The sequence below is a fragment of the Aplidium turbinatum genome, chromosome 6, assembly GCF_918807975.1.
Source record: "Aplidium turbinatum chromosome 6, kaAplTurb1.1, whole genome shotgun sequence".
Classification (NCBI taxonomy): domain Eukaryota; kingdom Metazoa; phylum Chordata; class Ascidiacea; order Aplousobranchia; family Polyclinidae; genus Aplidium; species Aplidium turbinatum.
This window is the reverse complement of record NC_137477.1, coordinates 23,143,602-23,158,617: the sequence shown is the minus strand read 5'-3', so window position 1 is coordinate 23,158,617 and position 15,016 is coordinate 23,143,602. Positions and strand designations below refer to the sequence as shown.

The following is a 15,016-nucleotide window of genomic DNA, read 5'->3' as shown; positions in this document are numbered from 1 at the left end:
CTATTTCATTACTTGAGAACTGGTTGTAAAGTAGTTTATTATAGCTCGACTTGCTGAGAGGCTAAGTAAACGTGCTGGATTCATTGCTAAGTCAAACAGGCTTCAATTTTATGCCGTATTTTGATGCTTAAAAATACGCTCGTTTTTTGCATGCATCTTCAGATGCCTCTTTGATTTGTTTGACAACATTTCATAACACAATTCTCATAATGGGGCTTTGCAGCACTAGAATCGCAAATAACAATGAACTCCAAACTCAACAAATTAGTTTAGAAATCTTTAATTTTGAACATAAGATAGGCTATAATTCACGTTTACTGTGATTTATTGTGGAAGTGACGAAAATGCTGGAAAAAAACTGCTCATTGAAGCAATAACTGATTTTGATAAGAGTGGCTTTTCAAATATTGTTTGAAACCCTTAGTAGGGGCTAGGGCACCGGGGTATATACCGGGACCGTCACAGGTTGGCGAGAAACATCAAATAGTTAAAGGAGGTGTGAAAAAACCCATCGTGCCCCAAGCAAGATACTTAAGTCATATGGTTGAAATGCTTTTATTTTTTTATTTATTTTATCATGATTCATGACACATTAAATTGAAACCCTAGTCCCCGCCAAACTAAAGAAATGTGATATATCAACAGCCCCTTCGTACTTGTGCTACAACGTAGCCAACCTGTCAACAAAATTAGGAGACTGTTAACGAAACAGTAAACCTATTGCTTTATCACCTTGCATTAATAAGTGCCATGTAAACGAAGAAGGCGGTCATGGGTAGCACTCCTTTGTTTGTATTCCGCACTCCACTATAGCCTATAAATCGGCTTGATGTATTGTGAAACGCTGGTCTGGGATAATATAGGTCTTGTAGGCAGTAACGGATTGTAAAACTAGCACAGATACAGTGCGATGTAAGCGCGTCTGAGTATGAATTCACTGCATAATATCAATAATTTCTTGAATAAAATAGTTTGACATTTTAACGAGGTGCTTGCAGCAGCATATGCTCGTCGCTCAGGCAACAAATTACAATGGCAGCAAAGGATAGTTGAGGCGACAAAACTACACGCATCTTCATACAAATTTTGGCTCTCAACACAACAAGGAAAAACAAGTCGGCAAATTGCGTACCGGTACCGAAAAGTATGCGATACTAGCCTACCTGTGAACACACTATGAAAACATGCAAGTACTTGCATAGCAAAGAAAAATGTTATTTCAAAACATTCGATCGGCTGCATTTGCTCGTAATAACCTATGGTTTAAAAAGAAATATGTAAAGCGCAATGCACAGCTTCAAAAAAAACAACACGGATAGCCTACAAGTTGCCTAATCCATAAGCCTATCACGCGAAAATGCATAAAAAATAACATCTTCAAAAGTTTTGCAGTTGAAACTAAATTTGAATAGGTATCTCTTGAGGTTTTATGATTAGCTGTGCATCACATTATTTCTTTTCTTGATGCTTCTTCACCACTTCCAAGAAGTCATCCACATCTTGCGGAGAGCCAAGGATTACTGGGACTCTTTGGTGGATGGTTTCTGGGACTACATCAAGAATGTCTGCGGTTCCTGTGGTTGCTTTACCTCCTGCCTTGTCCATTATGAAAGCCATAGGTGCGGCCTCATAAAGCAAACGAATCTGCAGATGAACATTGAATAATAAACGAGGCTTATTGTAAAAATGAGTCATCAGCATGTCGTTTCCTGCAAGTTTTCTCTGGGAGATAGAAGCCACTTGGTAGCACCATAGGTGCAATGGTTTGGTGAAATTCGCCAAATGTCAAATATGGTCGACGACGAAAGTTAAAAGAACAGGTCACCACTGTCACCCTTTATACCAGAAAAGCGCGCACGGAAAATCAACACGACCCATGCACGACCACATTAAGCATTAATATAGGCTAGCCCAAACACATCCTTTATTTTCGCATCAGTCTTATGCTGCCAAAATGACATACACATGATGAATTCTGGCCTGACTACGAAAAACTTATAACGACAACCAATTTCCTCATAAATGCTTACTAGCCTTTATTAACTGTGTGATTTCACTAAAAGCTGTTCACGATATTATATACTTATTTTCAACAACTTGACCATGACTCGGAATATATCAATATTGAAAGCTTCATGCCCTAAAATAAAGAATATACACACTAGTTTCTGTTTGTATTGTAATTGTATAGAATACCTTTCCACTTGGACTCTTGCTATGAGATGGATAAGCAAAAATGCCTCCGTAAACCAGCGTTCTGTGTACATCGGCAACCATTGAGCCAATATATCTTGCGTTGTAAGGTGCACTGCCATCCTGAAGTAACAGATGGGTTGATTGTTTTAAACAAACTTTATGATACTGCACATGAGCATTTAAAATTAACAGAAATTAAAATCACCATCGCATGGGTAAATATTTGCAATTTTTGAGATTTGGATCTACAATCTACATAACTTACGTGAAGATTGCATTTAGAACAAAAAAGTGCTATTTTTTTAAATTTCACTTTCAAGTAGCCTATCACATATTTGCGTAATACAAATTATTCACCTTACACTTTTGTTTAAATCTTAGGTAAGGACAATTTTTTTCGAAAACAGGAACTTGCACGCTACATTTCCTCCATGCGTTACACAATATAGCCTAACTCAGATAATCAGAGCAAAAACATTTAGCTAAGTTTACCGTTGTTGAACCAAACCTGAGGGTATTTTTTCTGCTCGATATATTCCTTCATTGCTGGATCCCAGTACTTGGCATAACCTTCATTGATGCTGAAAATTTTACCTCTGGGCTTGATTTTTAAGTTTCTGTCAGTTAAGACAAACTCTCCAACGGTCTATAAAAAACATTACTCAATATAGTAATAGGGTAATAACAAATGTATTTCTTAATGTTTTGGACGTTTTATTGTATCGTTGCAAAAAAATCTAATGCATTATGACACAAACAAAATGTCTTGGAAGTTTCGTGTGTACCCATGGGCCTAAACCAGAATGTGTTTAAAGCAAAAATGCCGACTCAGCAGTGTACGGCAGGCAAATAACCTCCAACAAATCGCACATCTAGTTCAAGAATAATAAAATAATGTAGCCTACTATTTCACAGAAATATCTAAAGTTGATCGAGTTTTGTGCTACGTCTTACTGGATCAAGCATGAACATGTCCACAGACAATTGTGTGGCCAGCACAATGACAGTTGCACTCCCGTACAAAGCGTAGCCAGCTGCGACCATCCCGCGACCTTTCTGCAGCGCGTCTGCCGTCGAGGCAACCCCGTCTGACATCTGCAGAATTTATGACATATCATGTAATGAGTTACTATAATAAATTATTACATAGGAGCAAAATGGTTAGAATGACAGGTTAATCTAAGCAAAAAAATAGATACTAGAGCCCAAAATGTAGGTACTACACTCATGATCAGCAAACGTTTTGAAAATTAAGCATTAAAACAACTTAACAGATTGAAGATAAAGACAGTAAAGATTTCGAAACGTTTGCCGAACATGAGTTGAGTATCAATCTGCTCTTTTGTATTTTGATTAAATTAAAACACCTAACGTAACCGAAATTTATCATATTCATTTTTAGTTGTTATTGCAGGAATCTTAGTCCACCGATTCAAGGACACGAAATGGAAAAAGTAGCCTAGCCTATAGTGCAATAAAGTTATGAACTAACATAAATCATATAAACTAGTGAATAGTGACTCTCTCGGAAAGTAGGCTACAAAAATTGAATTTTAATGTTTACGAACCTTTCTGTAAACTCCAAATATAGTTCCAATAGAAACGAGGCAGTCGATGTTTGAGGAACCATCCAAGGGGTCAAACGTCACAATATATTTTCCCTGAATATTAAAGCTCGGTAAACAACTAAACTTTTAAGCATCCAAACAATGTAATACGATAGTTAAATGCCTTACAAGATATAGTTTAAAACATAGATAAGTTAACACTTTGCAATGTCTTATTTGTATAGACGTCAATCCTTTTTGTTTTGAGACCGTTATTAAAAAAAGAAATTCATGATAAAGCTTTGGTAAAGAGTTCGCTTTGTTGAACCATAGACAGACAAAACAAAGTAACATTAGAGGGTTAACATGTTGTATTACACAGAGATAAAACGTAATTAAAAAAATCAACTCAAACGGTTTTCGACACGCACGTCGTAGGGGTGTCCTCATCAGGAATACTTAAATCTGCAATATGCATAAAATAACAATTATAAGATAAATCGGACTATGCACTATAACTGTAAAGACACTCCGGACTGAAAAGCACAAACTGTGTGATAAAACATGTTAAACCCGCTCAGGTTACTTTGTTTTGTCTGTCTATGGTTCAAGAAATTTATGAAGCCCGTAAAAGAACAAGCAAAACCAAAATAAATAAATGACGAAACTTGAAACAATAGGATCTAGCCAAGTACGGTACTGCAAAAGACCTACGATTACGCTCCATTTATGCTCAACTCTCAAGCGTCTAGTGTGCAAAAGCATGTCAAAAATAAAGTTTGTAAAAGAAACGTCGTTTTTTGCTGTAACTTTTCTACAAGAGCTTGGGAATAACACGCCATTTTGTCATACAAGCGCATTGCATTCAGTGTCAGTCATAACGGTGTCAATTGTCACCGTAAATGCTTTGTTCGCACTCAGAGAATGATAAGATAAGGTTCTCATCACATTAAGCTTTCGGCAATAATAAGAGCAGAGTGGCCAGTTGCTTTCTCTCAACCACCCTTTCTTCAGCAACTGCGCCCACCCAATTTATTACATCCTGGGTAGAAGTGAGCGTGTTTTTCAATAATTAGCCGGATGTTAAACCAGCATCATAGGAAAGCCAGTGCTATACCCGTTACGCCATCCTTTTTTCCGCTTAAGTTCATTTAAAGAGGAAATCAATCAGTGCTTTTTCATATCCATGAAATACATGAACTTCAAATACTTAATGACATAAACAAAGACATACTGTACTAACTGTAATAGCAATGGCATGGCGGTAATGGTAATGGCAAAACTTGAAGTAACTTTTGCTTTTAGTCTTAAAACATACAAATGAAATAACACAGTGCTTGGTCTTGGGATTTTTCGAAGAAAAGTTAAGCAATGGAGCCAGATTAGTAAACTTTGTTTTTTGCAAAGCATAGCTTGACTTAAAGCAGTAGTTCTGGGCTATAAAAGCCTTTGATTGCAAAGGAACTAAGAGAAAGGAGAAATTACACATGGGCCAAGAAAGTCATTTTAGCAAAAATGAGATATGACAAGAGGCTTGAAGAACACTAACCAAAAGTTTCAAAAAAAAATGCGTAACACCCTTTCATTGTCAGCACCTTTTTTTTCTCAATATAGATATGCGAAAATATAGTGCAGATAAACAAACTTGCGGCATGCATTTAAGATTCAGATGAAACAAACGAAACATAAAAGAACTGAAGGAGCAGGTTTTGGGAAATCTTACTGCACACCACTTTGACATGGGGGTCAGACTAATGAGTTTTCATTCCACAGATATACAAAGCATTTTTTTGATGACAAAAAGATAAGGTAAACCAGTATAACAATTTTGATGGAGCCTGATGGACCAGATCAGCGACACCATCAAGAAGAATTCAAGAAGATTGTTGAGTATATACTTTGAAAAATGACGTTCATAAAATATTTTCATCAAATAAAACATAGGACATGCTTAATAGTCTTATTGCAAACTGAAGGCAACTATATGTAAGTTAGTTGGGTGGTTCTGTTGCTGAAAATCACATCTTGCTAGCGATAATTAAAAGTTGCTATAGAAGTTCGTTTTGATGTGATTATGTATTTCTTTCAGTACATAAGTTATCGTAAAGTGTGAACATCTGGCAACTTAATCTGTAGCCAGTAAAGCATAATTTTGCCTGGAGGAGGTACGGTGAAATAACATGCTATTTCAGTTTACCATTCAGGCTGCTTAAAAAATAAAAACATATTCCAAGATTCAGGCATAACAAAAAATGTATGTCTGAAACATTCCAATATTTTTGGGTCACCGCGAAGCTTACCAGATCTTCTTCTTTTGGCTTCAAAAACAACGAAATTATTACATGGGTAACATGGCCATTAAACACACAATGTGTGATTGTGGGATGCATGGCTGTATTAAATTGCCACAACTCTTTTCACCTTATAAAGCATACAAAAACTTTAATATAAAATTGAGTATTCGCAATAAAACACTTTACATTAAAAATATTTATATATGTTGTTAAACCTACATGAACAATTCAGATGGAAACTTGATACTCCAATATCTGCACAGTGCACATGAGCAGTGTTAATTCATATCAGACAAAAACTGTTCTGCTGTAGCTGTAATTCAATCGAAACGTTTCTTCTAAAAATTAGCTTCCAGCATAACTGACTCTATACAAAAAAACTAATAATACTCATTATTTAAAATAAGGATGGCAGAACTAAAAGTTGCTCAATGAATATGAAGTTAAACAGCTGGAGGACCATGGTGTTATAACAAAATTTGATGCTGCTATAACATGAGTTCCATTTCATGCTATAGTAGTCCCAAAATTTTTAAGAAAAATCTAGCAATTTATTTGATAAGAATGCATATTATGAAAAAGCAAATACATTTTTACGCATCTGCCAATTTTTGATTTCTTCAGTGATCCTTCAGCTGTCCACATCGGAACGGCCCGTTTCGGTAAGTCCGATCCCTTAATGGGGAAGTTTTTCAATTTTTTTTTTAATTATTGGGTACCGTAGCCTAATTATCATTGCCGTTTTAGGGTTAGGGGTTAGAGGTTAGGAACTCACCGAATCGGACTCACCGAATAGTAGCAGACCCGTCCACATCGCTCAAGAACAGTAAAGCAAGTCGTTCCAATCTTCCACTGTCTTTAATTTAGGCTACAATATCGATAAACTGTATATTAATTGTAAATAAACTTACACTCATTTCCTTGTCAACTTCTATAATGTTTTCATTTTCCTCTGACACCATGAGACATGTTGTAAATGAATGCTTTATCATATTTATAAAAAGAACGTTTGATAATACATCCAACTTTTTTTGCTCGTCACCAGTTGTGTTTGTGACCCCAGAAATTCCATACCTGAAAAATTTATATTGATAAAATACTTTCTTCAAAAATGATTAATTTGTATAGCCACCAAACCTACTTCTTAACAGTGAACATGCAGTGCATACAATCAATCATTCCTACAAACTAGACTGATAAATAACACCAAAACAAAATTTGACAGAAGAAACTAAAAAAAACAGATATGTGCTAAACATCACATGCAATTTCATTTTGGCATTTAATTTTGTTCATCTTATCTCCTTGAGGATGAAAATTTTCCTAGAGAAATTCGCAAATTGAAAAACTTAAACAGTTGAATTTTATTACTCATTATTGAAAAATCTTCATGCATAAAATGTAGAATGAAGTAGGCTACCAGTAATAATGACTTTATTTGGTGCTCTTTGTAACAGCATACAGTACAATTAAAAAGCAGCACCAAAAACAGCTGGAAGCAGTGAAAAAACACAACCACTGAATGAGTTGCCTAAATTCAAAACAAGTTTGTCAAAAAAGAGATTTTGAGCTGTGTTGAACAGAGGTCTTGTGAAACTTTACTCACAGGTTCTACCAATGTGACAGGTGAATTGACACATAAAAAACAAATAACAAGACTATTACGTCAGATTTGGTTTGTTGCTAAAAACCCAATAAAAGTAAAAGGAAAGCTTCATGCTCAAGTGATAAGGGTACCATAGCTGCAGAGGTTAAGGGTTAAGGCTAACATTATACGATAATAATATAACAGTCATACAATTCAGGTCTTACATTAAATCCACATGATTCAAAGAATCATTAGTATAATTATAACAAGACTTACAAATTGATAATTCCAGCTCTTCTCACATTAGTAGCTATGGCTTTTACAGCAGTACAGATAGAGTTGAGCAATTGTGTCAATTCACCAGTGCCTCCTGTTTGCCTCCCCCTCTCCGTGATGAACCTGGTCAGAGTGACCATATCAGTGTCAAGGCTATTCTTTGACATTTTCTGAAGTAGGAACTAGTTTGAACTTTTACTGTTAAAATTAAATCAAAGCTAAAAATTAAATAAATTAAAATTATATACTACTGCAACTAGCAATATAAAAAAATGATGACCAAACTAATCCCTTCTACCAAAAGCATACAAAATTCTAAAGTAGTGAGCCCAGAAATCACAACAATTGTGTCTAATGACTCAGACAGGAACAGGAAGTAGTTAAGCTTTAAGAGTTAATGCATCTATAAAAAACTGCTGGATATAAAAACGTGACAAGACTCTTTCGCATTACATTAGTAAAAAATAGGAACTCGCATGTTTAGCATAGCTACTTCCACGCATGCTTAACTAATTCTCAAGTTACTAAAGCTGCTGTGAGGCCTGGTGTGGTACAACACTGGTGCCTTTTAATGATTAAAAAAACCTTATTCTCATTACAATATACAGTAGATAGAGTTATGGCGTTTAGCCTTATAACCACTGTCATCTAATACACGTAGCCTAAGTCCAAAGCCAAATACTAATCAGTTGTCAAGCATCAATTTCAAGTTTATAGGCCCATTGGCTGCCAAAAACTCGGACGAGCTCTGCAGCTGCAGCTTTTTCGTTTTGAAACTTCCCAGTCATGTTGACAAAACGTCATTTGGTATTGACACACACCCTGAATCTGACCAATCAGTGAACAGATATCGCTTTTGATAATTCACACCCACCTCATTCGCCTTGATCTTTATCAATGTTGCCAGGTAGGCTAATGTGGGAGGATCTCAGACAGGGTCAGTAATTCAGTATTAAAATCTAATTCTTCGTCAAAATCGGACATTTCGGACAAATAAAAAAGAATCAGTAAAAAATTCACAAAAAAATTTTGGGGCAGACACCACTTTCAACAAAGTCAACTTTGCGAAACAAAATGGGCAATGTAAAAGTTGAAGTCCGAAAAAAAAAAAAACAGTGTGGTAAGGAATGTTGCAACTGTGGTAGGCTACGTACTCGCAGTGTTGGGCGCGATAACTCATTTTTCAGTTAAGCGATAACGATAATCGATAAACGAAAAATGCCTAAAGCGATCACGATAAACAATAAATCAAAAAAAGTTAAGCGATAACGATAAACGATAAAATTATCGCCGATAATGTCCGATAACGATAATTTTTTTTTCTTGATTAGCGCTGCCCCATTCCATGCAGCACGAACTGTTTTCATCAACATGACGAAAAATCGAACATAATATACTGTAAAGGGACAAAACTTTTTGTAATTTATGCATGAATAGAATCGCAACAGCGGCAGTGGGTATCGAATCTTCAACCTCTTGATCCAGAATCAAACCACTGAGGTAACCGCAGTGCTTATAATTATACCTTCAGATACCAGTTGGTTGCTTTTATCAATTGAGTTACACAGCCGCTTACGTGCAGTAGGCAAAATAATTAAATCAAATGAAAATACCATAAAAAATTCCAAACTTTGTATTTTGATTTCTGTTTTTGAAGGGCTGTTTACAGCAAAGTCAGCAATAATTGAAAAAATTCCAAAAAACGCAAAATGCTTAAAAAGTATCATTAATCTTAAGCGTTATTGGTAATAAAAATGTGCATACTGTGAAATCCATCAAGCTTGTCAAATTAGTCGTGTTTGTTTTAGAACAATAACATAATTATCGTAATTTACTGATGATTTCGGATAATTTTTTTTGTTTTCTTTGTGAACACTATCAGTAAAGCAATGGCAGAACGCTGAGTTGTTGAGATAAGAATTACAATATAAGCACTGTATTAGTGGGAATAAAAATATTTGATTGAGGTAGGCCATATCGCATAGGTAAATGAAAAAGGTTACACTGTATTTAGCATAATTTTACCACGCAACTCGATGCCCCTATTGTCATGCAAAAATTACTCAACAAGATGCAAAAAATGTGATGTCGGTCTGCATGTCAAACCAGGGATATCTAAAGAAGGGGATACGAAGGCTTTTATTACGTCTGACAATAGAAGGGCTTTTGTTTATCGTAAATAATCTGTGTTTATCGTAAAATGACAATTGCCACCGATAGTAGTTTAATTGTTATGATAACTTGCATTGCGCTATTAGCATCAGGCCTGGATCTTTACAGCATGCTCAATTGCTCATGGTTGCTTGTTATTATAATTTAACCACCCATAAACTTGCTTTACATCTAGCGTACTGCAAAGGCTTTGTTAAAAAAACAGCTTACTGGTAACTTTTCAACCGTCTTTGTAAACAAGTATTCTTTAAATATGCTCTATGTAACGTTTACTAACTGTCTTTGATAGCTGACTGTACCAGTTGCACTACAAAATTTTCTGCAATTTTGAAAAGAACCTTATGTTTCATGCGCTACAAACTACCGCCCTGGTAGTGTCATGAGAATAAGGCTATCGCTGTGAGCCTTCATATCCCCTTCTCTAGATATCCCTGATGTCAAACGCTTCAAGCAATATCATATTCCGCAATGACTTGTTTCAGTGATGTTGTGTTACTTTGCTAATTTTCATTTTCATATTTTTTGAAATTTCATTTCAATAAAATGCTCGATGACAATAATGACATGACAAGACATGAACAAGACATTTCCCATCACTTTGAGCGATAAGTAAAACATAATAACTCATACGCATTACGCACAAAAAATTTGTGAAATTTGATAACGGATTTGCCTGGCGTCCTATGTATAGGACAGCTTTTTTCTCAAAAAGTACCAACACAACTAGGAAACAAATAATTGTAATATGTTCTTTAGGTCATAATTATGCAATATTTAAATTTTTCATTTTTTTTTAAGTACTTTCACTTTCGGCACAAATGAGTTAACTTTTTAAGTTAAATGGCACTTACGCATTTGGTTATTATTTTTGAACTAAAGTTATGTCGCCAAGCTAGAAGAAAATCGATCTTACACTCTATAATCGATCTTGTGTTGTTATTGTGTGTGAATTTTGTCTTTTAAACTGAGTTTGTGGCGTAACCGCACGTCTCAAGGCAAATTCTTGCAGTTTTAGTTAATCTACTCATCTAAAGATTTAATGCACTTAAAACAGTAGGCTAAGTTTCATGTTTTGACGAGAGAGATTTTATTTTTTTACGACAATTACTAAAAACTAACACTTCCAACGAGAAAAAGAAAACACAAGAATAAAATAGTTGATCGTGAGGTGGCGCGAAAGACCATGTTTCCGATGTAAAATCGAAAGGTTATCCAGTCTGCGCTACCTCATAAAATGATGACATTAAACCTGTTCAAAATGACACCAAACTATACTTGCTGGTTGAATTCTGTTGTTTTAATTCCTGTGCGCTTACATTTTATTTGTAAAATTCACTTGCGATTGCCGATTGCAGCAAAACAACAGGAGAATTGTTGCATGCATTTCATTGCATTGCACTTTGCAACTTTAAAAATTATTGTGTTGTCAGGACCGTCGCTGCAGGGGGGGCGTGGCCCCTTCCCTGACAACGACCTGTGTACACACACTTCAGGCACTGAAGAAGAACTGGTTTCAATTTTAGTTTCATTAACTAGGTGACTAGTAAAAATATTACTTTTCATGGTCTTTCCACTTGTGTGTTGATCCAAAATAAAATTTATCGGCGATTATCGGCAATAATCAACTATTGCCTTTGGCGATAACGATAAACGATAACTGAAAAAATAACTGAGCGATAACGATAGGCGATAAAAATTTATCGCCGATAATTATCGCCGGTAAATTATCGCCGATAATGCCCATCACTGCGTACTCGCCTGACTAATATAGGTAGGCTATCATATATGCGGCTTTAGCTCCTGTCAGCTTTACGTACATGGTTTCTGCGTTCTCTGACGCCACTAATTATTGTCTCTGGGATCTGTGTGTAACCCTGCATCTTCTTCATACCGTTCGCACATCCTTATTAGAAGTCAAACGGCTCGCCCAGTTTTCCTTCTTGCGGAGCGTCTGTAGCTCCTGCGAGCTTTGCATACATCGTTTCTACGTTTTCTGACGTCACTCATTATTGGCTACGGTATGTGTTTAACCCTGCAGGCTCTTCATAGGTAATTTCTGTGTTTTTCTCACGAGTCACGGCGCCTTGCTTTTTCTCCTAACCTGTAGAATTTGAATTTCAGGGAGTGCTTAATTTGTGGCTTTTTTGCAAATGCGTTATAGATAGACCTACATAGTTTTGCGTCCGTCCACGTTGTTAATTTGTTGCGTGCCACGCTACAGTCCATGTGTCGTGACCACACGTTCTCAATCCAGGGGCGCCGGAACGATTTTTGACTGGGGGGCAGGATTATGAAAAAGGAGCACTTTTGTAGCTGAAAAACCAATTTTTTTTTTTTAATTTTAGGAAAAGATATAGCAATAATGCTCATCTATCAGTTCATTATCGAGTAATGATGCAAGTGTCCAGTATACAAACAACAAAGACACGGAAGGGCATCATTCTATGTTATACTGTAATAATGTAAGCTAACCTACTGTGATACAGAATTTTGTGTCGTGAATATTATGTTGAGGCAAAAATAAAAGATTATAATTGGGCTAAAAGCGAATAGCTGAAATGGTTATAGCCTATCGTATTGCAAAATGTGCAGTGGCTTACATGACCTTAAATGAGCACCATTGCCCCCCTGCCCTCCCATCCACAAAAAAATTGAGGGCAGGGAGGGAGCATTCGCCCCCTGCCCCCTCCGCTTCCGGCGCCCCTACTTCAATCAAGACGAGTTTTTTAGGCTGGCCTGAAGCTACCAGCGTTTTAGTTTTCACAGTAATTCAATTCATTATTTTATTATTTATTTGAGTCAGACAAAACTGTCCATTTCCAAGACAAAACAACGAAATAATACACAAACAAACAGTTTGTTTCTATTTCTGACCATCACAACAAAAAAACAATATATGCCAAACATAGCAGAGGACTAGAAAAAGGTAGAAGCGACAAACGCGGACGTTATAACGTGCAACGATGCATGAATAATCAGTTTAAAATATGGCACTGTCGCAACCTTAATAGAATTTTTGTAACAATATGTAAGCTTATCGATCGATAGGATGTATAGGCTACCAGAGAGTGTATTTCAGCGTAGGCTATCTAGATAGTAGTCTGGGCTGCACCAATAGACAATAGGCTATGATATCTGCGCTAGACAATGAATTTGGTCGTCGTTTTGCAGACTTCCAGAAACTTTCTGCTGAGTTTGATATTTTGTCATCACCCTTTAGCCTACAACTGACTTTGAAAAGGTGCCGGATGCTCTACCGCTGGAATTGATTGATTTGCAGTGTGATACCCTGAAAGAGATATTGTTGGTTGGTTTTGAATCTTTATTCTCGAATCGACAAAGCCTTGATAGATTATTCCTGGTAGTTTCGCATATTTATATTATTATTATTATTTATTTGCGTCAAACAAAGTTGTCCATATCCAAAACAAAAACAACGAAATAATACACAAACTGAAAATGCACAAAGATCACAGAGAGCCACCTTGGATGCCGTCGGTTTAAAAGCTCACTAAATGGGCTATCTACTGTTACAAATTTATATACAATGAGCGTTGGAAGAATTGAAAGTATTCAGAGCGATAAAAACAATCAGATGACATCAGGTCTAATATAAAGCGATTGGAGGAGTGAATGCAACGGTTGATAAACGAAAACATGTTTTTTCTCAATAAAGCATCAAACGTTGTTATATTATACATTACTAATATTCACGGGCACTGACATAACGAGGCAAGTTGTGCAATATTCTAAAAGAATCATTGTAAGCAACACGTAATCGTTTTATACTAGAAGATCTAAACTTGTTCCACAACTGGGATGCATAAAAGGACATACAATAAGAGCGAAATACAATGTTTTTTACAGAGGGTGAGCATTTAGCGAAATGAGATTTTGCATTGTTTGCAGCACAGTAGGCTACTGAGAGCGTACCTGCCTTGAAATATCATTTTCATCTGAGAGAGAACTCTCAATAAATACACCCAGGTATTTTACAGAGTCTGTGAACACAATTTCAGATTTACCTAGATGTAGCAGAGGAGCACGTGAAAGATAAAAGTTTTTTGGGGAAAATAACATACCAAATGACTTTTTAGAATTGAAAGTAATTTCATGTTCAACAGCATACTTGTGGCAAACATCTAACAAATTTTGTAAGCCACACAAACTAGGCGAGATGCAGCAAATGTCATCAGCAAACATAATATGGTTTAGACAAGAGTTGCCAACATAGCAACCAACTTTTGTTTTATTGAGCTCATAAGAAAGCTGATCAATATATACTGCAAAAAGATAGGGGCTTAACACCCCACCTTGTCTGACTCCATTGGACACATTAAATGATTGGGACAGATGACCTCCCCACCTCACTTGCATGGTTTGTTTACTATACCAGTATTCCAATAAGCAAACAAAATACATAGGCACGTTGCGTGTGATAAGTGTTTTAAACAATAAATTATGATTGACTTTGTCGAAGGCTTTTGAAGCATCCAAAAAAACAGAATATACAGGAGTGTCATGACTGATATAAGAGGACACTGCTTGTTTTAATAAGAAAACACTCATGTCAGTACTATGGGCAGACTTAAACCCAAATTGATTGTCACTAGTATTCAAAAAAGGCAATAGATGATTCAAAATAAAACGTTCAAACAGTTTTGAGATTACTGTAGCTACAGCAATAGGTCTATAGTTACCTGAATCTTGAATGTCGCCATTCAAATTCTTTACAATTGGAACTAAGACAGTGTCCAAGCAAGAATTTGGTACAATACCATGACTAAGACACATATTAAAAAGTACACTAATATAAAAACGAATAGAATAATCAGCATAAACAAGGTGTTCAGCTGAAATTTTATCAGCACCAGCAGCGCGATTTAATGGCAGTTTGACAAGCAAGGGACCAACTGTGTCCATGTTGCAACGAAATATTGAAA

At 36.1% G+C, this 15,016-nt stretch overlaps 1 protein-coding gene across 2 annotated transcripts; it reads right to left on the bottom strand.

Annotated features, from left to right (window-relative positions):
• Positions 1-776: 776 nt before the first annotated feature.
• Positions 777-8,113, bottom strand: LOC145771540 (fructose-1,6-bisphosphatase 1-like). Of its 2 annotated transcripts, XM_082583240.1 has the most exons (8): positions 7,902-8,113; positions 6,949-7,111; positions 6,044-6,061; positions 3,765-3,857; positions 3,151-3,291; positions 2,705-2,842; positions 2,197-2,316; positions 777-1,644 (listed from the first exon to the last, which is right to left on the bottom strand). In XM_082583240.1, the coding sequence occupies exons 1-8, from the start codon at positions 8,066-8,068 to the stop codon at positions 1,450-1,452; spliced, it is 1,035 nt and encodes a 344-aa protein (XP_082439366.1). In that variant the 5' UTR covers positions 8,069-8,113; the 3' UTR covers positions 777-1,449. The 2 variants fall into 2 exon arrangements, with proteins under 2 accessions (XP_082439366.1, XP_082439367.1); XM_082583241.1 differs by lacking the exon at positions 6,044-6,061.
• Between the last annotated feature and the right edge of the window lie 6,903 nt (positions 8,114-15,016).

Coding starts and splice junctions, on each gene's coding strand:
- LOC145771540 (XM_082583240.1), bottom strand. CDS start 8,068: ATGTCAAAGAATAGCCTTGACACTGATATGGTCACTCTGACCAGGTTC. Junction 2,317..2,704: donor AGCAGAAAAAATACCCTCAG/GTTTGGTTCAAC, acceptor CTGTTACTTCAG/GATGGCAGTGCACCTTACAA. Junction 1,645..2,196: donor GCAAGAGTCCAAGTGGAAAG/GTATTCTATACA, acceptor GTTCATCTGCAG/ATTCGTTTGCTTTATGAGGC.